The following is a 26591-nucleotide window of genomic DNA, read 5'->3' on the forward strand; positions in this document are numbered from 1 at the left end:
GTCTGGGATCAAACCTGGTCAGCTGTGTATAAGGCAAACACCCTACTCAATATTCTATTGCTCTGGCCCCTAGACAACCTTTGCTTAAGTAGAATAATCATGATGGAATTTGAAAGTTCAAATCTAAATGTTTAAACTATCTGGTAAAGGAACTGGAACAATAGAATATTGCACAAGTGGTATGGCGTTTGCCTTGCACGCGGCTAGCCTAGCACGGACTGCAGTTCAATCCCCCTCCACCCAAGCCAGGAACAATTTCTGAGCATATAGCCAGGAGTAACCGCTGAGCATCACTGGGTGTGGCCCAAAAACAAACAAAACCAAAAAAACCAACCTATTTGGTGAAGCAATATATACAATACAGACCAGTTTTTATTTTATTTTATTTTGGTTTTGGGGTCACACCCAGGAACGTTCAGGGGTTACTCCTGGCTTTATGCTCATAAATCACTCCAGGCAGGCTCAGGGGACTATATAGGATGCCGGGATTCAAATCACCAACCTTCTGCATGCAAGGCAAATGCCATGTCTCCATGCTATCTCTCTGGCCCCTTTATTTTTTAAATAATTTCTTTATTTAAACACCGTGATTACAAACATGATTGTAGTTGGGTTTCAGTTATAACAAGAACATCCCCCTTCACCCATGCAACCTTCCCATCACCAATGCTCCCATCTCTTCCCTTCCCCACCCTGTGCCTGAATTCAAGACAGACTTTCTACATCCCTCACTCACTGACATTGTTATGATAATTCTCAGTATAGTTATTTCTCTAACTGTACTCACCACTCTCACAAAGGAAGAGTGGAACCTAAATTCTAAAAAGAACGTTGTAAGATTACTTTCCATTGATGAAATTCCCTTGGGTAAGTTCAGGTCAGAAGTCGGTACTCGTGAATGGGTGATTCCAAGAAAGTGTGAGAATACAATAATATAATAATCAATACAATACACAAAGTATTCCCAGAATACGAACTACAAGAAAACAGGGAAAATCATCGGAACAGAAGTTTAAAAATATTCATACTTTAGTCTCCAGGGATTATTTGAAAATTTTTGTGTAATCTGAAATGCAAATATGAGTGATTTTTTGCTTGCTTGCTTGTTTTTGTTTTGTTCTGTGGTCATGTGCAGCCAGGATCAAGTCCTATGCCTGGCTCTGAGTTTAGAACTGATTTTTTTTTGTTTGTTTGTTTTTTGGGTCACACCCGGCTGTGCTCAGGGGTTACTCCTGGCTGTCTGCTCAGAAATAGCTACTGGCAGGCACGGGGGACCATATGGGACACCGGGATTCGAACCAACCACCTTTGGTCCTGGGTTGGCTGCTTGCAAGGCAAACGCCGCTGTGCTATCTCTCCGGGCACTAGAACTGATTTTTGTCCAGACTCAGGTACCATGTAGGTACTCTGTCATTTGGGGACAACATCTGGCAGGCTCTGTGTTCAGGGTTCACTCTTGGCAGGGTTTGGAGAACCATCTGGGATTACAGAGATCTCAAATCTACACATAATATTATCCCTCCAGCCCCCCAAAAGGTTTTCTATTTTTACAATTCATGTCCTGGAGAAAAAGTCTGTTTGTATTCAATAATACCATCTTTCTTGCTGATTTCTTCCATTATAAGAATCTGAAAATAAATCAGTTTGGTTTCAAAATTTAAAAAATATTTTCATTTCTATAATTCTAAATGCACTTTGTTTAATTCTCATAATATAATGAGCAGACAACATAGGGTGGTTGAATCTCACCTGATTCGAGAGGTTTCTGCTGTTTAGAAACATATCTCTCAAAGAGATGCTTCATCTGGGAATTTTTGGCTTCATCCAGTGCACACTTTCCATTATCACTTCTAAGGAATGGATCAGCTCCATTTGAAAGAAGTAACTCTGCCACCTAGAGGAAGATTGTGTGTGGGAGCCCCGATAAAAGGTATATTATTATATGTGCTTGCACATGTACAACTTTAAAGAGTAGTATCAAATACATTTCTTGACAGTAACAGTTTAAATTTGACTACAATTCTGTCCAATAATTCTTAAAAAATAGTTTGTTGAAATCAGGAGACAGTAGAGCTGTTAGGGCACATGTTTAGCATGTGTCTGACCAGGGTTTGAATTTCAGCACCTATGAAATTTCAGGTCCTCTCTCTGAGTATCACCAGGTACAGCCCTGAGGAGCCCCCTTGAGCGCCTCTGGATGTGGTTTAGTGGCCCCCAGCATCACAGGAGTTCCCAACTTTAAGTTTTCTGAGAGTGGGACTCTATTTTTCATTTTAAATAAATTGTTTTTAATAGAAATATAAAGGAAGTCATTTAAATACAGATGTCTCAGGAAAGTAAACAGTAAAAAACTAAATATTCCTGAGTGCAGTCAAGATTGAGCCTGGACCATAGCTGCATGTGGCCCAACCCCGCTCCGCAAAAGGTACACAGACACACCCATACACATGCAGAAAGAAAAATCTCAGTCATCACATTCCCTTACTCTTAAGTACTAGAGCCTACATATCCACAGATAAGATATTTTTTCCTCATCCACAATATCACTTCACCTCATAAAGTTTCTTAGCCACTCAATATCTAGTCCGTATTTATGTTTATTAGCTTATCAAAAAATTTAAGTATTTAGCTCTTTTTGTTTAAATCAGGATTCACTATGGTTTATATACTGCATATGCCTTTTACATCCCTTTTTCGTTGATATTTCTTTTTTTCTAATAATTTTTTATTGTGACCAATGTGAATTACAAATCTTTTACAGTTATAATTTAAAGTACATAGTGACAGTGAAATAGGGCCATTCCCTTCATTGGTGTTTCTTTAGGGATGACACCGAGTGATGTTCAGGACTGTTCTTGGAGGTGTTCAAGGATCTCCCATAAGCTCCCATTTGCAAAGCATTTGCTCCAGTCTTCTGAGCCATTTCCATGGTTCGTTTATTGTGTCTCTTTAAGTATGTGTTCTTATGTCTTTCACAAACTTAATCCTATTTCTTATCTTCTAAAACCTGTGATTTGATCTGTTGAAATTTCTAAACTAAACTTGGATAATTTTGTTGGCATGGTATTGTACAGTTTAGTCCTTTGTAATAATCTTAATAAATGTTTTATTGGTTAATCTATTTAAAAACTATAATTTCAAAAAATATTAATAAAATTAAAAATAAAGGCCACTGGGACCGGAGAGATAGCATGGAGGTAAGGTGTTTGCCTTTCATGCAGGAGGTCATCGGTTCGAATCCCGGCATCCCATATGGTCCCCTGTACCTGCCAGGAGCAATTTCTGAGCGTGGAGACAGGAATAACCCCTGAGCACTGCCAGGTGTGACCCAAAAACCACAAAAAAATAAAAAATAAACAAAAACAAAGGCCACTATTTGAGTGGAGAAGTACTTTACTGCTTTGAGATGGCATTGCTTTTAGTAATTTTCCATGAAATAATACAGACTTTTTAAAAAGATAAGTCATACCTAGCTGACCTTTTCTGGGATCATAAAGACTTTATTCTAGGCTTCGCCCTAGGATCTATGCAAAAACCAAGATCTTTAATTACAGAAGACTGACTTTGACAATAGTGACTGAGCAGAACTTTTCCTGGGACCATAAAGAAAGACATTGGAGTCTGACAACTAACATGCCTGTAGCCTGTAGTCAGTCTCAGACAGTATGCTTCAAGGGTGGAGACCCTGTGCCTTTTAGGTCAAGGTTAATTTCCCCAAGGTTGACTGCATCTATGAAAAAAAACAAACACAAAAAACAAAAACAAAAAACTTGCCACATCTGCCCCCCTTTTCTTCTTTTATTATGCCTTCTAGATAGGGGCTCCCAGAGATTTTTACAGAAACATAGAATATAAATAACCATGTTCTGCCTCATATTTCTGTCTTTCTACAAACTGAAAAAAGCAGAAGAAAAACGTGGATGGGACCCAGGGGCTAACTGGTCTCAGGAGCAGGTCAGACCTAAATACCCAAACCAAAGTCAACAACTAGAATCAAGAGACCCAAACTGTAACAATCTACACACAAAAGTGAGCCTGTTACAATAGCAGTCCAGGGGGCTAAAGGTGGAGATATGGGATGTATGCTGGGAACTATGGTGGAGGGAGGTCAACACTGGTGGTAGGAATGGCCCTAATCCACTGTCACTATGTGCCCAAAATACAACTGTGAAAGAATTGCAATTCACATTGGTCTCAATAAAAAAATCAAATTAAAAAATAAAGATAAGTCACAGGTCAGAGAGATAGTACAGCCTTACATACAATCAACCTGGATTTGAACCCTTACATCCCATATGGTCCCCCTGAGCCTCCCTAGGAGTAAGCCCTGCAGGTTTGATTCCATTGTGCCAAACCTGGCATCTTTTCCCCAGGTTTGGTAAACATTTTTTTTCTCTGCGAGTAGTCTATAGGTCCTCATTTGATGTTCCCACCAACCCTATAAATCTCCAAAGCAATGTTCCCTCTTGCTTTGATCTTCAAGGCTTTGTTGGTTTAAGTATATCCAGAACTGACCTGGATTTCTGCAGATTTCTCTTGGACTAGGTGAAAGTACATATTAGCAACACTCAGATAAACAAAAGAAAAAGGGAAAAAAAAAAAACAAAATTATTTCACCCCATCTTGTGGATATGTGTACTGGCCTGGAGTCACAAGTCCAGGCGGCTCGGGGTCCAGCCTGAAGAGGATGTGGTGTGAGGAGTCATGTGTTACTGGGAATATTACCCAGGGCCTCAGACATGCTAAGAAATGTGTTCTATATTTTGAGATATGTCACTGTTCCAGAGGCATTTCTTCTGGAATGTGTAAAACAGATCGTCTAAGTCAGCTGACTACCCCCCTTTTCTACTGTGTAGAATCCAGAAGCAACTTTCAGTACCTGAAATAAAAGCCAATGTATTTTCATCAAGTGCCTTAGTCATATAATAGAACTTGGACCATAAAAATGTCTTGGAACTTCAGTGCAGTTATGACTTCTGAGAGAAACCCTATATATTATAATTTACCATCTTAATTACCATTAACCAAGTCATACAGAATTGCATAACTATGTGGGAAGATAATCATTGACACATCTGTGCAAATGTGTACTGGTTAATAGTTACACCTAGGAAATTCTCATGTCTTAAGCTGATTCTCAAAGGGAAATTGTATTACTGTATTTCATAAAGCTATCTGTCTCGTGTAAGGATTAGTGCTGTTGCTTAACACTCTATAAGAAGGAAGTAATTCACTTCTTTAATAGCATATGTCAAATTATATCCTTACTATTTCAATATGCACCTTGATACATGACTACATTATGACAGAGTAGTCAGTCATCAAATAGTGAAGATATTATTATAAAATTAATTGGCTGAATAATTTTTTAAAAAAATATATAATTTATTTACAGTATATTTTTGTATGTATTAGGTTAAAGGACTGATATATTAATGCAAATGTAAGAATATATATTAGCATCACTAATATTCCTGTACCTTATTTAGAGTAGTTCAACAATAATTTTATTTGACTCACTAAGGAAATATTTACTACAGGCATATAAAGTGTTTGTCCTTGTGATAAAATGACATAGATTTCAAATAAACGTACTTAGAAAATTGGGGCTGGAGAGATAGCATGAAGGTAGCGCATTTGGTGGTTCAAATCCCAGCATCCCATATGGTCCCCCAAGCCTGCCAGGAGCGATTTCTGAGCATAGAGCCAGAAGTAACCCCTGAGCGCTGCCGGATGTGACCCCCCCCCAAAAAATAAAATCAGTCATCATAAATGTACTTAGAAAATAAAATATTATTTATAATGTCCAAAAAGCTCAAATATATGTCTTACCTTTCATGTATTTAAATATTAGTATTCTGAAGCATTTTTCTTAAATATCAGTGAAAGATATTTATAGAATTTAATATTCTTTCTCTAAAATTGTGATTAAAAATTAAATCAGCTTTAAAAAAAAAAAGAAGGAAGTAATTCAAGTTTCACAACACAATTTAGAAAGACACTGGCAGCTGAATTATTCCAGGTAGGCCAGACTGCCACCAGGCCCAGATCTCTAAAGCCTTACTGGAATATGGGCTGACCAAGTTTCCACCCTGCCGAAGGCACAGCATTCCACCCACCTAACTCTGGTTGCCACTGTCACCAAAGAAATGGCTTAACTTCACAATTCATCTCACAGACAACTGCTTATCCCAGTGCACATGATCCTACATGTGGCCTTGCCACATCTCTGAACTGCACAGGGGGGACAACCCAGTAGAAGCATAAAAATGGTGGGAAAGTTGCATATATACTAAAATCTGAGAGTGAAACCAGTAACTAGCACCTAACAGCTTAGAAAAATCATAAGACAATGATTTTAGTAATACCATCCTGCTGGTGTTACTATATATTGCTGTTGTAACAAGCAGTATAAAGTAATATAAAGTAAATTATTTTGTGCTTGCTATGGGAGCAGTCTTGCGGGGGTAGGAAACTGGAATATTGCTGAAGGGAAGATTTCATTGATGGTGGAACTGTGGTTGGAACACTGAATACCTGAAAAAGCTGTATTATGAACAACTTGGTAAATCATGGTGTTTAAATAAAAGTTCACAAAATATTTTTATAGAGAAAAGTTATTCTCCTGAAAGATATAAAATGCCAAAGGAGTTTTAAAGAAGTGCAATTTAAAAAAAAGCACTAGCTAACATGTTACTAGCTAACACGTTTTAAAGAAGTGTGATTTACGAAAACACTGTGTAGGGGCCAGAGTGATGGTGCAGTGGTAGGGCTTTGCCTTGCATGCAGCTGACCCAGGATGGACCTCGATCCCCCACCATCCCATAAGGTCCCCCAAGCCAGGAGCGATTACTGAGCACATAGCCAAAAGTAACCCCTGAGCATCACCAGGTGATCACCAAAAATAGAAAAATTAATAATAAAAAATTAAAAAACACTATGTAACTAAAACATATTCTACAGTTTTTAAAAGGACTGGGTAAGATGACATCTAATATATTACATATAACAATCACGCTGTAAATTGTACTACAAATTCTGAGTTTTGATTAATCAACTAAACAATTATTTTATTTTTGAGCCATATCTGGCTGTGCTCAGGGCTTACTCCTGGCTCTGTGCTCAATAATTACTCCTTGTGGGCTTGGAGGAACAAATGAATGCTGGGGATCAAATGTGGGTGGACTACATGCATGGCAAAAGCTCTGTTTGCTGTATTATCTCTGACCCCATAAACTAAAACAGTTCTTGTGTTTTTCTATTGCTTGGCTTCTGAAATGTATTTTCCATTAAGAAAAAAAAGTCACAGTACCTTATAATGCCCATTCATCACTGCATCATGAAGGGGAGTGATCTGATATTTTCCTTTGATATTTACATCTGCTCCACCTTTTATTAGTTCACTTGCAGTCTGATAAAATCCCCCTACGCAAGCTTCATGAAGTGCTGTCCAACCTATTATAAGAAAAATGAAACCTGTTTATATTCCACTTTTTTTTTTTTGGTGCAGCGCTGAGGGGTTACTCCTGGCTCTATGCTCAAAAATCACTCCTGGCAGGCACAGGGGACCATATGGAATGCCGGGATTCGAACAACTGACCTTCTGCATGCAAGACAAACGCCTAACCTCCATGCTATCTCTCCGGACCCTATATTCCACATCTTAATGTTTGCATTTGTCCTTACAATATGAGGGACAAATCAAATTTCTCCTCCAAGTTATGAAAAACATAACAAGTAAAATACTTGAAATCATTTCTACCCTCATCAAAATTTCTATCCTCATTCATGAAGAATGTTGACCGTTGGTTACTATTCTGCAGAGCAAGAGAGAAAAAAGGTTTCCCCCCCAAAATTCAAGGGATTTTTCATTACATTAATCAAGATGATAGTTTACAGAAAAGTCCATTAAAAAGTATGTATTTCTGGGTGCCAGCCCAGGTGGCTAGAAAAGATAGGTGTCGGGTGGTCCCTCCTGGAGGGGCTCCCAAGCTTTCCCCACCCCTTCCTCAGCACTAGGGTGGGAAGGGCACAGGGAGGAGGGCAGGCAGATCCTGGCTTCTGGTTCTCTACCAAATCCTTTCTTGATCTGGAGGCTAGCTCTAGCTGGCATGGGGTTTGGGGAGACCCCAGGTCGAAGGCCTTCTCCTTAGCTTGGGGGTGTTGGGAGCCTTGGTAGGCCCCCAGCCTCCGGGCCTTCCCTGGGTGCCAGCCCAGGAGGCCAGAAATGGTGGGTCCTAACTTGGGGTGTGCTGAGAGTTGCTCAGTTGCACTAAGGCAGTGGTTAGCAACCTTTTTTTTCAACTGAGCCAAATCTCGCCAAAACCACGATTGAAATTTATTTTGAGAGTCACACAGGGCGTGCACTGACAGAGGCTAGGAGTAGAGTCCTGACTCCTGGAGCGGCAGCCCAGCACACAGAAGAGCCAAATTAAAAGTGTAAAGAGCCATATGTGGCTCGCGAGCCGCAGGTTGCCAACCACTGCTCTAAGGCAGTCATTGGAAATTTCTTACCAGTCAGTCTACCTGTTCAAAACCACGCGGGGGCACAGTATATATTAATAGTATTCCCTATCCTTAAGGTATGTTTTGTGTATGCAGAATGTCCATCTTGTATTCTGCCCTTTCACACACCCCTACAAAGCTCATTTTTACTCCTTAACTCTCTCACCCCCAACCATCAGTACCTCTCATATACCCTTTTTAACTTCACTACTGCACAGGCCTGGTCACAGACCAAAGTGGTGCACTGGATTTAATACCCCCCAACTACTTCAAAAGACATAAAATGGATATGTATGTCTTTTGAATATTTTACGTGTATTTTCTTTGATAACTATAACTCTTACTACATATTCTCTTATACAGTGACGATTTTCCCCACTTTTTATCTTTTCTTCTCTTTGTGAGCTGTTTAATAAGGAATTTTGGTGAAAGAGTCCCTCAGTTTAGTGCTTATGTTTGAACCAAGTCATAGGGATTGTTGGACTTGTTCTTGTGGCCCCCATATGTGCCGATAATGCCACGTGGCATTGTTCCTTGTTTGCATAGGCACATTAAAATACAAATAAGTTCTTATCTAATAGAGATAGGAACAAACAAATCTTGTAGTGCAATGGGACCTTATACCCTGAACATTGACATAATGACCTGGCACAGGCCTCAGAAGAATGGGTATTCTCCATTCACCCCTGAACCAGGGAAGCCATCTACGAAACATCCAAGGTTGTTTATAACATCACCTGGAAGCATTCCTCTACCGGGATGACCCTACCGCTACTCTGACATCGACGTGCTCAAAAGACGCTTCCCTTAACACTGTTAAGGGATTTAAGAACAACAACGATCTGCTTACAGGGCAGGGCTCTCTGAATTGCCCTTTAATTGTGAGGTGAAACTAGAGGATGCTCCATACCATCCTGACTTCAATGTAGGATATGCAGTTTCAGGATCTTTAATACAGAAACCTAATACAAACAACAGAGACTGTGTGAAAAATAAGTGTATTGGAAAAAAAAAAGTATATATTTCTGGGCCAGAGAGATGGTACAATAGGTTGGAACACATCTTTCTATTCAGAAGGTCCATGTTTTTTCTTTTTATATTTATTAGGATACTTCATAGGTAATATTCTGGAGTTTTTGGAGTATTGCTGGGGCTAGGAGGGTTACAGTAATTTTGTGCACCAATACTATAAACTTAAACACTATTGTAGCCATGATACTAAAATTATAATACAAAGTTAATGAATAATTGCCAGTAGATCATAACTGATTTAATATAACCTAAAAGTTACACGTTAAAAATGCACTAATTCTTTTTTTAGAAGTATTTCTATAAACCAGGTTTCTCAATCTGAATCCTATAAATCTAGATGATAATTTTTTACTGTCTGCACACAACTGGATATCTGGCAGTATTTCTGGTCTTAATCCAACAGATGGAACAGTACCCTCTTATCCTACTCTAATAATTACAAATATTTCTGGAAACTTCCGAATGTTACCTCGTTAAGGATCACTACCATAAAATATCATAGAAATAATTCTGCCTTTTGGTTTAATTAAGAGTCTTGAGGAAAAAGTTAAGTGCTTCCTAAATATAAGTGCAGTTAATAGGGTTTTTTCTATAAAATTTCTAGAAGTACATGTCTATCTAGAGTAAAAATCATGATGTACTTTTGAATTTTAAATGTATATAAATACTTGCTGCAGTAATTGCATACAGAAAAGGAGACAATAATGAATGTGCTATTCTTATTTTAATAAAATATGATGAGCTCAAGTATAAGGTGTATTGAAATCGGTACAGTAACCACTACAAAATAATGTAAAGATAAGAAAGAATACATAAAAAGATGAAGAACAGAGAATAAATAGTGAATTATTTACATTAAATAAAATATGACTAATCATTCCCCCCAAAAAAGGCAGAGATTGTTAAAATATGTACTAGGGGTGTGTTAGGAGTCATACCCAGCAGTGTTCAAGGCTTACTTTTGGCCCAGGATTACTCTTAAAGAGGCTCAGGAACCATGTGGTACAGGGTTAGCTGTCTGTGTACTATCTCTCCAGCCCTAATCATTCTGTTGTAAAACCATGGTTAAAAAAAAAAAAAAAAGAGTGAACATATCTTATAATCATAGTACTTTTATTATATCCTAAGTCAGCAGGTAGTAAAACACCTTAGTAACATTTTTTTCTTTTTTAAAAATGTAACCAGGGATGTTAAAGTGGGTAAGGTGCTTGCTTTGTCTGTTTGTAGCCAACCCAAGTTCAATCCTCAGCACTGCATTTAGTTCCCTGAGCACTCCCAGAAGTGATCCCTGAGCAAGGCTGGATCTGGCCTCCAAAGAAACAAAATAAGCAAATAAAATTTAAAAATAAAAATATGACTATGACTATCTTAAAACAAGGCTAAGAACATTAAAAGGCTGAAAAGCATGCTTTTAGGAGCATCAAATTTGATACCCAATACAGCATATTCCCCTGTGCACTCTTAGGACTGATTCTGGAGCACCATGCTGTGAATAAATCTAAAACAAACCATAAGATATACCCACCTTGGAAGAAATTTATTTTAAAGCTTATAAGCTAGTAAATTCCTATAAAGAGAATATAATTAACACATTTATAAAGATTTAATGTCAGATACAGTTCTAATGCAGTAATTATTAACACCTACAAAGAAATGAGGTATAATCTGTTCTGTATTATATAGACCTCAATAATTTTGCCTCTCATTTTTTTCTGTTGGCTTAAACTTTGAATAACATTATCCTGGCCTGTATCCACCTTTCTTTTCAGTTCTCATGTGTCTCAGGCTTAGACATCAGAATTCTATATAAAATAACACTCAAGGTTTTTGTTTTGTATTGTTTTGTTTTATTTTTTAACTCCAAGAGGGTTTTATCAGAGATGTCTTTTGACCTCTATTTTTTAAGAACATTTTTGGGGGGTATACCTTGCAGAGCTCAAGGGTTACTCCTGGATCTGTGCACAGATAGCACTCCTGGCAGGCTTTGGGGACCATATGGGATGCTATGATTCGAACCACCATCTGTTCTAGATTGGCTGTGTGCAAAGCAAACACCCTACTGCTGTGCTATCTATCCGGTTCCAAGAGCTTATTTTAATGCCTATTTTCAAGTTGTCAACTTTGTTTTTGATAAGTAAAGAATGACTACATTGTTTTTATTTTTAATTTATTAATTTTGGGTCACACCTGGAGGTGCTCAGGGCTTACTCCTGACTTTACACCCAGGTTTCACTTCTGGAGAGTATAAAGGACCTTATAGGGGTGTCAGGGATCAAACCTGAATTGGCTGTGTGCAAAGCAAGCACCTTACCCACTATACTATCTCTCTACTGCAAATGTTTTTTAAATAAAAGGTACAAAATATACCATTGCATTAGTTTCAGGCAAACAACAATGATTTCATATTTATTATTACAATATAATCACTCTAAATCTAATTCACATCCTTCATCACATGTAATTTTTTTCAGGTCAGGGACATATTTCAAGTAACAGAGCATATACCTAGTATGTGCAAAGTTCTTAGTTTGATCCCTGGCACTGTATGTCCTTCCCCACAATGAGCATATGGTGATATGCAGACCTGAGAGATGATGGTGACAATTACTTAAAGCCTGAGTAGTAAATTAGATGTAATAGTGCAAAAATTGGTAATATACCTTTCACATATTATCTATTCATTTATTTTAAAAGTGCTTATCAAACATATGGCTACTATGTCATTTATATTTTGTATAAAATTATGCTGATATTAATATATTATATAATTATAAAAATATCTGGAAACTTTGAGGTGACTTCCCTTAAGTCCATGATGTCATATTTTTATAGGATTCACTCATCTGAAACTACAAAATCTCAGGTAACTCTGGGTAGTAACCCCATAACTTACCAGCATAACATTGTTGATTAACATTTCCACCCTTTTTTAAACAGTGAATAACAAGATCTGTGTCATCACGCAGAGCAGCCCTATATAGTAAGTTCTCTCCAAACTTATTTTTCCGGTTAATAGTAGCCAATAAAATATTATTGAACTTTTTTTTATCTGAAATGTGAGAATTGATAAAAGAAAAATAAGCAAATCCAGAAGTAACATAGGTAACAGAGTAAAACCAAAAAAATATTCTGGAATAACTGTATATTATTAAAGTGTGCATCATTCAACTATATATGGCATCTGAAGATTAAAAGTCTAGAGAAATAATTGTAGCTTTAAAGTGTTAGCATTGACAAATAATTTTGTGATACAAGACAGTTTTTATTGAAATTTACTTAGATGTGAAAGAAGACAAAGGGAGGAAGTATGTGTTAAAGATAGAACATGGACTTTCCAAAGTGGAAAAGGCAAAAAGAGAAAGAAAAAAGCAAGTACAGTACATGCTCAAGGAGAATACAGGCTTGAAGAACAAGCCTATTCAAAATATGCTCACCATATTTTTCTGCATTTTTTTTGCTTTTCCTGATCTGTTCTCTACTCCTGAGCCTGGATGAATGTATAGTCTTACGTTAGTTTCAATGATTAATGCTCTATTTCGTGTTCTTGAAAAGTAAAATGTTTTAAAAATAAAATTACTATCAGCAGTGCTGGCGAGAGTAAAAAGGGCCCTTGTGTTGCATACAGCCGATACAGGCTTGAGCCTCAGGATGCCATATGGTCCCCAAACCACACCAGGAGTGATCCCTGAGTGTAGAACAAGGAATAAGCTGGAGCATCACTGGGTGTGGTCCAAAAAAAAAAGAACAGAAAGAAAAAGAAAGAAAAATCAACTTCTAATTGGAATACAAAAAATATTCCACTTCTGATTTAAACTATTTTAATTGTAAGGGCTGAGGAACTAGTTTAAAGTGTTGGAGCACATGCGTCGAGTTCAATCCCTGTCACATGACTCCACAAGAACTACCAGGTTGGGCCCTTTTACTAACCATGGGAACAGATATTGCCCACAAGTTCTCAAAAAAGTTTAGGAGACTCCATCCCTAAGCTGTAAAACCAAAAATATATAATGAATAAAAACAAATGAATAAAACAACAGTATAAACTAAAATTCTTTTTTTAGGATTGACTATATACTGACTCCATTTCTCAAGCAATACATTTTCCATAACAAAGTATACTAAGAGGGAAAGATGTAAATTAATAGCATACCTGAGATTCTTATTTGAGGAATTACGATTTGTCTGAACCTCACAGGCAAGTATTTTTTGTAAAATCTTTTTTGGCACTGTATACAAGTCATCACTGTACTTTTCACATGTAGTTATTTTCAATCTAGATGACCTCCTTAACACACCAGGAGTATCCTTATCAGAGTTATTTTCCAGGGGCTTTGAATTCCCCTCATTATTTAATGGATCACAAAAAGTGACATTTTGATGCACCAAAGCTTGTGATCCAAATGGAATTTGGTCTTCTACAGGCTATAATAAAAAGTAAATATACACTATATAAATATTGCAAAACTTAAACAAGAAGAAATTAAGTGTTACCTTGTCTTTGGATCACATTTCATATGGTAAGATATAAAAACAGACATGTAAACATAATAAAAATATATTAATAAAATTCATTAATAAATAATCAAATATGAAGGCCTAAGAACAAAAGTACAAATTGTTATTAATAGTCATCAAAATTCAAAGGTCACTTTGGATATTTTAACAGAAAATGGGTAATATAGAATAATGAGAAACACATAAAAATCTTTAAAAATATCATTCTTAGAGGCAATAGCACAGCAGTTAAAGCATCTATGTGCTTTGCATGTGGCTGACCCAGGACAGACCTCAGTTTGATCTCTGGTCCCCCTAGCCATGAGCGATTTCTGAGCACGTAGATGGGACTAACTCCTGAGCATCACAGGGTATGGCCCAAAACAACAATAATAACAACAAAAATCATTTTAAGCCAGATCAATGGTCTGTTCTGACTTGTAACTCATTATTTGTAATTGACTTGTAATTGACTTGTAATTCATTATTATTTGCAGCAATGCAAATTTTTAACAGATTGCACTGACTTTATAAGGATTATAATTCATAAACTTATCTAATGCCCCTTAAAATTCCATTACAGATTTATTTTCATAAAGATGTATTTTTATACATACAATGTATAATTTTTGAATATAATTTTTAATATAATTATCTAGCTTGCAAAGTTCCTCAATGTCACAAACTCTATTAATTGTATTAACTAATTAAAAATAGTGAATTTGATTTGTTCTAAATAAGTCTACTTTTTTTTTTTTTTTACAGGGGAGAGCGTGCACGCAGTCCCCCACTACCACAAATTACGCAGTCGAGTTTCCTACATTTGGGGAAATCGCAGGGGTCAGCACGCCCGCAGTGCAATGGGCGAGCCTCACCCTGGGGAAACCACCTTCGTGATCATGGAATCGCCCCTGCCAGGTAAGTATATAAAGAAGTCTACTTTTAAGGGTTTCCTTTTTTCCCTGAAGACTTGCTAAGTTTGTGCTCACTCTATTCATACCAATTATAATTTCCTTCACTGTATAGTCATAATATCTATTTTTAGATTAAAATTCTCCCTGTGATAGTTTCTCTTTTTCTGGATCATTTTTAATTCTATTATATCTGTTGGAGATATTGTAACCAGAATTAAATTAATCAGAAGTAATGCCCGAGAATTGCTGGTTGAAGCCCCTAAACCCAAAACAAAAAATATGTATGGCTAAAGCATAAATATTAATATCAAAAATATCATAGATTCACACTTACTTGCACTGGAAGATGTTCATCCTGCAGCTCGGCTAACTTGGAATCTTGTTCACATCGTGAAATAAGACCATGAGCATCAAAACTTGCCTCTGCTATTTGTGTACAATCTTCCTGAGTCTGAGACAGAATAGGCTCCCCCTCTAAATGCTTACTTCCAGCACCAACATTGCTGCCTTCCTCTTCTTCTCTACAGTAGATGGGGTCCACCTGGGCTTCTGACATTGTGTTTATGGCTGATAACAACTCAGGTGGCATTGCATTATCATTTGTGTTTTTTAGTAAATCTCTGTGGCATGTCAAAAGCATTGGCATAGAAAATGACGAATGACTCAATGGGGTCTTCAGTTCTGTAGGCTCAAAATCACTTATTATTTCTAATAGTCTATCCTCCTCAATAATTTCTTGGGCAGAGACAAAAGTTTCAAGCGAGTCTTCTTCATTCTTTGCTTTTTCAGAAGTCATGTCCAATGGAAGTTCCATTCTAGGTTCAGAATATACATGTGATCCTGATAACATCTTCTGTGGCTCTATTAACAATTTATCCTTGACAAGAGCATTATTTTCAGATACTGTGATACGAGTACCTGAAAGGAGGCTAAATTCAGCAGAATCACTGTCTTCACTCAGTTCCTGTGTATTTTAAATAGAAATTCCATTACTTTTTTTTATAAAAGACATTTTTGTGCAATAATTCTCAGAGACAAAAGAGAGGAGTGCTGGAATGTCCAGCTCATGACATGAAGCTCACCACAAAGAGTGATGAGTGCAGTTAGAGAAAGTTAGTTAAAGAAAGTTAAAAATGTGAATGAATGAGGGAAGTAGAAAGCCTGTCAGAATACAGGTGGGGGAGGTGTGGGGAGGAAGAGATTTGGGACCTGGTGAAGGGGGCTGTTCTTAATCTGACTAAAATCATACAACTACAATCATATGTGTAATCAAGGTGTTTAAATAAAGATATTAATAAAACATTCCATTACCAAGATATATCTCAAAATTATCTTTCAAATAAAAAGTCAGAATTTTAATTTCATATAAACTAAACTATCAAATTATAATCTTATATTTTTTCATATTGATAAGTTATAACCTGTTTTACCAACTTTCCTCCCTTACTATAAATTAAAATACTTTACTGTTCTCTACCTAATCACTCTTAACTATGTATTATGAATAATAACTATAAACAGCAGAGCACAAAGTAAAATTGGCTGGAAAATAATAACATGACAAATATCTATTCTGTTGAAGTTTGATTACTTATATTAAGAAAAGAGCCCTAAAAGTATCTCCTAGGGACCCAAAAAACACAATGCAGAAAAGGCATCATGTTCATTGCAACACTATTCACAACAGTGTTTTCAGAATCTGGAAACAATCCAATCTGGAAACAACCCAAGCAGAGATAAGTAGATAAAGAAACTATGATACATCTATATAATGGGATAGTATGCAGCTGTTAGGAAAAATGAAGTTGTGAAATTTGCTTACACATGGATGAACTCAAAAACAATAGAAACAAGGGCCAGAAGGACTGGACTAAGGAGGGAACTTGCCACAAGGGAGAGAAAAGGGGAGTGCAGTGAGGACAGAGAAAGGACCACTATGACAACGATAGTTAGAATTGATCACTCTGTACAAGAACTAGTGCTGAAAAGAGATAGTGATACCCTGGCTGTAACAGACTGCAAATTACAGAGCCTAAAAGGAAAAATGGAAAAGTATCTGCCACTGGGGTTTAGGCTGGGGTGGAAACTAGGAAATCAGTGTCAGGTAATGTACAGTGGTAAAGGGATGGGTGTTGGAGACTTCATGACTGAAATTCAATCATGAACAACTTTATAACTGTGTATCTCATGGCAATTCAAATAATATTTTTAAAAGCAGTTTATTGATTAATTGATTTGTTTTGGGGGCACACCTGGTGATACTCAGGGGTTATTCCTGACTCTATGCTCAGAAATCGCTCAAGGCAAGCTTGGGGTCTACAAGGTAAATGTCCCACCACTGTGCAATCTCTCCAGCCCCTCAATTATTTTTTTAACTTTTTAAACAAAAAAAGATTATCATAATTATGGTAAATTATTATTAAAAAAAAAAGAGCCAAAGATGGCATAGGTAGTTTATCAGTTTATCTGAAAACCTCACAGAAGGTAAAACTTGTAACATTCTTCCTTGCAAAAAAAAAATTCTATTGAGTTTTACAAAAATAAACAAACAAGAGCTGAAGCGGTGGTGCAAGCGGTAGGGCATCTGCCTTTGCACACATTAACCTAGGACGGACCGCAAGCCAGGAGTGATTTCTGAATACAGAGCCTGGAGTCACCGGGTGAGGCCCCAAAGCAAAAAATAAGTAAATAAATATACAAAAATAAACAAACACATTAAGCAGGAAAATATTGGTAATTTCACCTTTCAATTCCTGAATTCTGTGTGAATATGCAAATGTACAATATAAAAGATCAAAGGTGAACAGAGAAGATAGGAAAAATAAAGACACATTTCTTTTTTTTTTGGGGGGGGGGGGCCATACCCGTTTGACGCTCAGGGGTTACTCCTGGCTATGTGCTCAGAAATCGCCCCTGGCTTGGGGGAACCATATGGGACGCCGGGGGATCAAACCGCGGTCCGTTCCTTGGCTAGCGCTTGTAAGGCAAACACCTTACCTCTAGCGCCACCTTCCCGGCCCCATAAAGACACATTTCTATGTCAATATTATGAGTCATTACTATAACCCAGTAATTCAGGGTTGAAAGAATTTTAAACATATAGGAATAAAATTCCCATATGACTCAGTAGCACTGCTCCTTGGCATCTATTCCCCAAACACAAAAATAATAATTCTAAAGGAGACAGGCATATTCACAACAGTGTTTAGTACAATAGCCAGGATATAAAAAAAAAACCTGCTAATCACAGTAACTCAAACTAATAAAGATAAGTTTGATATAGATTTGATCTCTTAGACTTTTCAGAGAATGTGGAACATAAATACAGTATTCTCCAAACTTCACAAATGAAAAATATCCTTTTTCTCAAATTTATTAATGGCAGAGCATGTAAGTGATTGGAAAAGGTATATAACCAGTAAACAATGAATATTAAAAAGGGAAAATAGGGGCCAGAAAAATAGCATGGAGGTAAGGCGCTTGCCTTCCATCCAGAAGGATGGTGGTTCGAATCCCGGCATCCCATATGGTCCTCCATGCCTGCCAGGGGCGATTTCTGAGCAAAGAGCCAGGAGTAACCCCTGAGTGCTGCTGGGTGTGACCCAAAAACAAAAAACAAAAAAAAAAAAAAAGGAAAAATTGCTCCAAATAAGATTCACTGAGTCAAATCTACAGAGAAGGGATCTGAAGCAGAAAAAATATTAATTTTGATATTTAATTTATTTTTGGAGGTTCTAATATTTTTTTAAATACCATGGTTACAAGGTTGTTCACAATACAGTTTTTGCCACAGATAAAGTTGTTCACGATTGAGTTACAATCATACAATGTACAACAACCTTCATCAGTGCACATTCCCCACCACCAATGTCCCCAGTTTCCCTCTCACCCTCCTTGATGATCTCTCCCTTTGATGCAGAAATTTAAAACATAAAAAAAGAGTGAAACAAAGATCAGAAAGATAGAGCTGGGTTTAAGGCACTTCCCTTTCATTGCATGCCACCAATACTAGTTTGATCCTAGGCACCACATATAATTGCTTTGAGCACAGAGCCTGGTATAAGCCCTGAGCACTGTCAAGTATGGTGAAAAAAAAAAGTCCCAAATAAAAATTAAAAGAAAAACTATTTCATTAGGATAAGAAACATAAATAAGAAAAATGCTGGGCCAGAGTTATAGTACAGCAGGAAGGAGGCTTGCCTTGAACATGGCCAACCTGGGCTTAATTCCCAGCATCCTATATGGTCCAATGAGCCCTGTTATGAAAGATCCCAGAGTACAGAGCCAGGACTAACCCCTGAGTACTGCTGGGTATTGACACCACAACCACCACCAAAAGAAGAATAAAACTAGAAAGGTTTTTAACTAAGAAAAATTTCTATTTCTTGAAAGGATTGAGTTATATTCCTGCTTAGGCAAAGAGCCTAAATGGAACTGATATATAAATGTATAAACTTATATATAAATCAATATAAATTAAAAAAATTAAGCCCATGATCTGCATAGTTCTGCTTTACAAACTGACCTTTCCTGGATGTGGAAAAACTTCAGATTTATCATCAGACTCAGGTACTGGAAAAAAAAATAAATGTTTTAAATCAGGTATCTCTAAGACACTAAACACATTTCTTCTTACTCAGTTTCAATGATAAAGCTAGACATGACTGGAAATTCATATGACATAGCAAGTATTTTATAAATATTTTTTGATTTATATGATAGTATTATTATGTTATTGGTAAAGAAATTATAAAAGGCAACCTTACATGTCTTAAAATAATGTTCTATATGAATCAGGTAACATGATTATTTGGAATTAATTTAACTAAATTCTTTTTAGGCTTAGTTATTCTAAGTATTTTTAATTACATGAGAAAAAAATCTTATCTGCTTCTCAATACCATTATTTTGTGTTAAATGAAGAGGAAAACTCTATAAAGAGATCAAAAAAATTTAAAATTGTCCTGAATATGACCCCACCTTTACCATTCATCCCTCACCAGGGGGCCATATGGTCATTCACATGAAGTGAAGTTGCAGGAGGAATAGCAAAAAATTATTTCTTACTTCATTCCTTCTTGCCTCATATGGTCCAGGCACTCCAGCATATAAAAACATTCAGGGCTTACAGATGCTTCACTCTGTTTGGTAAGTCTTTAGACTAGACAAATCTAGAGCTAGGGGATAAGCAAGCAATTAAAACTCAACTTATTTTGAGTCCTGACAAGTAAGACAGGTTTTCAAAGGGAAAATGTAAGTATAAATATGCTTGCTATATGTAGAGTATAAAGAAACATAGAAAGGGAATAAACAACAGGCATTTACAACAGACCTTAAGAGTCTGCCAAAGGAACTGTGTTTATTAAGTGATGAGGTGGGATGAGGGTTGTAAAGAGATCATGGATAGCAGTGGAAGGATGTTGGCACCTTGGATGAATGTTGTAGAGTGATACTGTATTTCAAATTAATAGTATTACAAAACACATCTATATATGTTCATGATGCAAGAAAGATCATCTATCCTTTAAGGATCCCTGATTTAGCATTTGTATATACATAAGACTCATACACTTGACACTTATGATTAATATTTCTTAAAATAGAAAAATTAAAATGATAGACCAAGACCTATACAAAATCAGTAGTGCACACTGGAGTTTATAGTAGTCATCATCAGTACTGCTGTTGTGTAGCAGCAGAAGATCATGCTTTCAAAATGTAACTTTTTCAGCTTTAATACATAGTTTTTTAATACAAGGGTTAAGACACTTGCCTTTCGCACAGCCAACCCCAGTTTGATTCCTGGCACACACCTGGTCTCCTGAACACTGCCAGGAGTAATCTCTAAGCACAGAGTCAGGACTAAGCCCTGAGTACCATGTGGACTCCATTTCCCCTAAACATTTTAATTTGTTTTAAGCCACACCCAGCTACGCTCAGGAGTTATTTGTGTCCTTTTCTTGAAATATGTTCCATTATCACTAAGAATGAGTTAAACTATCATACTATATACAGTATTAAATCTCAAGTCATCATTGGAAGGCATCTTAAATAAGTAGACAGCCAACCTTTAATATAGCTGAACCCAAGCAACATAGTGTCTGTGACTATCAGTCATGACAGACATGACATCCATATTACTGATAGTATGATCACAGAAAGCAATTTTCAAATTCGAGCTACCAAATTATGAGTCAAAGAGCAGGTTTCTGGAATAACGTGTTGAAACTACCAAATCAGCATCTCGTACAGGCAGTTTTACAAAGTACATTCCAAGGTCCACAGTAACACTTATTTTCTATATCAATTATGGTTGTAAAGTATAGAAGGCCAGACTAATTAAAATAAATCCATTTCTAACAAAGCCTTTATTTTAGGCAAAGACAAATTTATGTGAACTTTATATAACTATATAAGAAAACATACCTTGTATGCTTTGTTGGTTCAGTAAAAGTTCAGCCTGGGGAAGTGACTCAGTAAACATTGGACAATTTTGTGTAGTTCTAAAATAAAAGTGTCAGTTAATAAAGAAAAATGTTAAATAGGAAGAAAAAGCACTACTTCTCATTCAAATTCAACTTAAACTTTTATTTATTTAAAGTAATTTTTCAGGTAGAATATCATTTGTTACAACATGATCATTAGTTTCTTTATTTGGGGGGTCACACCCAGTGGCGCTCAGGAGTTACCCCTGGCTCTGCGGTTAGAAATTGTTCCTGGCAGGCCTGGGGAAAATATGGGATTCTGGGATTTGAACCACCATCTGTCCTTGATTGGCTGCATGCAAGGCAAATGCCCTATGGCTGTGTTATCTCTCTGGCCCCACATTACCACTAGTTTTATAATTATTGCCAAGTTGCTACTATTAAATAAGTGAAAAGGAAAATATTATGGAGAGCTGAAAATTAATGGGTGAATTTTGGGAGTACAAATGAACTATAAGGTCTCAAAGTAATTTTGAATATCACTGTCAAAAATGGAAGAGGGTGAAGTCAAGGAGAAAAATTAGTCCTGTAATATCTAGTTTGACTATCTATATTATCTGGTATACTGAAAGTTTGTAATTACAGTATCAAATGTAAGTGAAGGCCACTCATGAGAAAATTTCCGGACATTATTCATTATTCTTTTTCATAACAAATAAGGAAAAGTATTAAAGAAGTCGAAAACACATAAGGGTCATACCTAATCTACAATCCTGATTATATACCATGAGATAATTGAAAGTTGGAAGAAAAGCAATCAGTTAACTATTTTTTAAATCTAATTTACTAAACAAATGTAATCAAGATAGCTTCAAGACAAGCTTTTTGCATGTCTCTTGTTTCAGTTGTTTTCAAATCAGGTGTTAATGCAGCAGGCATAGCTATTTGAATCCTAAGCACAATAATAAATTGAGCGTTCTTTCACATCTAAAAACAGAAGTGATCAATATAAGATATCTTGAAAACCGAAATGAAATTGCTCCGAGTGATAATTTCTATAAGGAAATGGAAAAGCATAATTTCCCCTAAAATCTAATTCTTTCATATTTAAAATAAGTTGAACACAATCTTTCCCCAAACATAAAACATAAAATGTAAGGTATGGCTAAATAGAGCAGTGGTCACCTATATTACTAAAAGATAATTATTTATAGAGGCAAGAATATACCCTCAGTGTCCAATGATAACAGGGAATGATCAAACAAATTAAGTTGCTATATAGTAGAATATATGACCATTAAAATCCATGTTTTATGTAAAGTGAGAAAATAATTATGGTAAACTCTGACTTAAATCTAAAATTGGGATACAATAATTATCTACAAACTATGAACAGAAACAAAAACAAAAGTACACTAAAATTCTGCTCCCTCCAGAAAAGTACACTGAAAGTCTAAAACAAAATTAGCAAATATTAACAATAAATCTCTGTTAGTCTTCTAGTAAGAGTTATCCCTAGTATTTTTTACCTTTGTTGAATGCATTTTATTTCATATTAAAGAAATAACAGCTAAGATCAGTATCATGACATTTCCTCCTATTTTACTCCTAGAATTATTTTATTAATTTTTATATTTAATTATTTGATACATCTTGATTATTTCTGTGTGTGTAATATAAGATAAGCCATAAATTTCAGGTGAATTTAAATGTGAAATTTACAGGTAAAATTCATTATACCAAAATTTGTAGAACATGAGCCGGAGTGATAGCATAGCAGCAGGGTATTTGCCTTGCACGCAGCCAACCCTGGACAGACTTGGGTTCAACTCCTGGCATCCCATATGGTCACCCCAGCTTGCCAGGTGCGATTTCTGAGCACAGAGCCAGGAGTAGCGCCTGAGCACTGCCGGGTTTGACCCAAAAACGAAAGAATAAAAACAATTGTGGAACATATTATTATTTTCCTATCGTGTTTTTTAGAACTTTTTAAATTTTATTCTAGCACCTTACTAAAAATTAGTTAATATTACATGCATGAATACATACATAAGCTACCTACTCTGTTTCACTGCTGTCTATGTCTATCTTTATGCCTCTGTCATACTACTTTATAGTTTTAGAATATGATTTGCAATTATAAAGTGAAAATTAAATTACTCGTCCTTTTCATGATTTTTATTAAGATAATTTCTATTTTGAGGTGTCTTGTTCTCCAGATAAAATTTGGGGTTTTCTGTCTGTCTTCCTTCTAAAAGTATGCCATTAAAATTTTACAGAAATTACAATGTATCCATTAACTGTTTTGGGTAATGGATATTTTCACAATATTAAATTTATCAACCCAAGAAATGAAATGAAATGTCTTTTAGTTTATGGATATGTCCCTTAATTGTGTTCATTTATATTTTAGTAGTTTTTATTTTAAGACTTATATAAATCCAAGATTAACATAATTCCTATGTTTTTTATTTTATTTTATTTTGGTTTTTGTTGTTTGGGCTACCCTCAGTAACACTCAGAAATAGCTCCTGCCTCAGGGGACTATATGGGACACTGGGGATTGAACCCAGGTCTATCCTGGGTCAGCTGTGTGCAAGGCAAACACCCTACCGCTCTGCTATCACACCAGCCCCAAATTCTTTTGATATATTAGAAATGAATATGGTCCCTGAATTTTCAGCTGGCTTATTATTATCAATATTATTATTTTTTTTAATTTTAGTCTACAATTTAACAAAATGTGTTTAATTCTCTTTTGTTGTTGTTGTTTAATTCTCAAATACTTTGCACTCATTGTGTTTTCAACATTTAAGATAATGTCACCTATGAATAAAAATCCTTTAGCCCCTTAAAAAAATAAGAATTAGTTCTGAGGGAGGGACTTCAGAGCATAAAAACCGGCTAACCTTTGCAAAAGCTGGCTCCCTGTGTGTGACACCAGGCGGGGAAAATCCGCGAAAGTACACCGGCCCAGTGGGGCTCAGCTGTGAAAGACTGTGAGTGTGACCTGTCTATGTCTGTCTACTGTCCTCTTGCGTGAAACTCTTGCGAGTGGGGCAAAAAGAGCCTCCAGAAACCTCGCTCGCCCAGACGCCATTTTCAGGGAGGGACTTCAGAGCATAAAAACCGGCTAACCTTTGCAAAAGCTGGCTCCCTGTGTGTGACACCAGGCGGGGAAAATCCGCGAAAGTACACCGGCCCAGTGGGGCTCAGCTGTGAAAGACTGTGAGTGTGACCTGTCTATGTCTGTCTACTGTCCTCTTGCGTGAAACTCTTGCGAGTGGGGCAAAAAGAGCCTCCAGAAACCTCGCTCGCCCAGACGCCATTTTCAGGGAGGGACTTCAGAGCATAAAAACCGGCTAACCTTTGCAAAAGCTGGCTCCCTGTGTGTGACACCAGGCGGGGAAAATCCGCGAAAGTACACCGGCCCAGTGGGGCTCAGCTGTGAAAGACTGTGAGAGTGACCTGTCTATGTCTGTCTACTGTCCTCTTGCGTGAAACTCTTGCGAGTGGGGCAAAAAGAGGCTCAGAGGAGCATGGCTGCGTAGCGAAGCTACGCGGCCGTGCACTCTTTCTAAGGAAAGAACTCCATTGCAACAAGAAGGAAAAATCACACTAAGAACGGCGCTATATCACAGAAGCAAACATTTCTCTCTGGACTGTCTTCTCTGTTGCATGCTCGGGCCTAAGATTTGACCCAGTGTGAGGCTTCATCCACGGAGGACTCCCCTCCCTTAGAGGCAAGTCAGCCCATCCAGAAAGGGAGGAGCCAGAGGAGTGTGCTGCCTACATCATATAGACAATGAATACCACTACAACACGTAGAAAAACCCACAATACAAGTGTGACAATGGGGAAACAACGCAGGCCAGCATCAGACATAGAGAATGAAGATGACAATTCTGAGGACCAGATAATGACCAACCAACTAATCAACCTCTCAGATAAGGACTTTAGACTAGCAATATGGAAGGTGCTCAACAGACTCCAAGAAACCATGGATCGAGTTGAACAGAACACTAATAAGAACCAAGAAAATATGAAGGCAGAAATGACAAAACTCCAAACTGAAATAACATGTCAACTAACAGGACTGAAAAAGTCAGTAAACGAAGTGAATGACAAAATGGATAAGCTCTGGGACAGGGTATCAGAAGCTGAGAATAGACTTGGTGCTGTGGAAGATGAGATACATAACAATTCCATACAGCAGGAGAGATTGGACAAAAAACTTAAAGCAAATGAGCAGACAATGGAAAAATTAGTCAAAGAATGGGAACAGACGAAAATAGAAGTCTATGATAAGATCAACAAAAACAACTTAAGAATCATTGGAGTCCCAGAGACCCAGGAAGAAAATTTCCAGGAAGAATCAATGGTCAAGAACATCATTAAAGAGAAACTTCCAGAACTAAAGAATATATGTGATCAAATCCTGCATGCCCGAAGAGTACCAACCAAAAGAGACCCCAGAAAAACCACCCCAAGACACATCCTAGTCACAATGACAAATCCCACAGATAGAGACAGAATTCTGAAAACAGCAAGATCAAAAGGGGAAATCATGTTCAAGCAAGCTTCCCTGAGATTTACAGCAGACCTGTCACCAGAAACGCTCAATGCCAGAAAGCAGTGGTGGGATATTGTGACAAGACTGAATGAAATGAATGCTTCACCCAGAATACTATACCCAGCAAAACTCACTTTCCGGTTTGATGGAAGAATACATGGTTTCACAGACAAAAAACAGCTCAGAAACTTCACAGACACAAAACCAGTCTTAAGAGAAAAACTGAAAGACCTAATCTAAGACAAGACTACCCAAAAGACACACCAAATTTTGAAATAAAGATGGCGTTAAATCCCAGGACAATTCTTTCTCTCAACGTCAATGGACTAAATGCACCAGTTAAGAGACACAGAGTGGCTAAATGGATCAAAAAACTCAATCCAACCTTCTGCTGCCTACAAGAAACGCACCTGAATAGTCAGAACAAACATAGACTCAAAATAAAAGGCTGGAGAAAAGTTATCCAAGCAAACAACACCCATAAAAAAGCTGGAGTGGCCATACTAATATCAGATAATGCAAACTTTATACTCAGGAAGGTTGTAAGGGACAAAGACGGACATTTTATATTAATCAAGGGGTACGTAGAGCAGGAAGAATTCACTCTCCTAAACATATATGCACCGAATGAGGGGCCAGCAAAATATT

At 36.9% G+C, this 26591-nt stretch overlaps 1 protein-coding gene and 1 non-coding gene across 2 annotated transcripts in view; both read right to left on the reverse strand.

Annotated features, from left to right (window-relative positions):
- ANKRD31 (ankyrin repeat domain 31) overlaps positions 1-26591 on the reverse strand; it is a 114715-nt gene that overhangs the window by 67368 nt on the left and 20756 nt on the right. The window contains exons 5-12 of the mRNA XM_049769077.1: positions 21372-21448; positions 19471-19517; positions 15367-15909; positions 13636-13959; positions 12972-13041; positions 12431-12586; positions 7313-7455; positions 1750-1894 (exon numbers count right to left, since the gene is read on the reverse strand). Coding sequence (XP_049625034.1) covers positions 1750-1894; positions 7313-7455; positions 12431-12586; positions 12972-13041; positions 13636-13959; positions 15367-15909; positions 19471-19517; positions 21372-21448 — 1505 coding nt within the window. The remainder of the gene's footprint in view (positions 1-1749; positions 1895-7312; positions 7456-12430; positions 12587-12971; positions 13042-13635; positions 13960-15366; positions 15910-19470; positions 19518-21371; positions 21449-26591) is intronic.
- Positions 14794-14957, reverse strand: LOC126002428 (U1 spliceosomal RNA). Its single transcript, XR_007493136.1, has one exon. It is a non-coding gene; the product is annotated as a U1 spliceosomal RNA (small nuclear RNA).

This window comes from Suncus etruscus, chromosome 2 (assembly GCF_024139225.1).
Source record: "Suncus etruscus isolate mSunEtr1 chromosome 2, mSunEtr1.pri.cur, whole genome shotgun sequence".
Classification (NCBI taxonomy): domain Eukaryota; kingdom Metazoa; phylum Chordata; class Mammalia; order Eulipotyphla; family Soricidae; genus Suncus; species Suncus etruscus.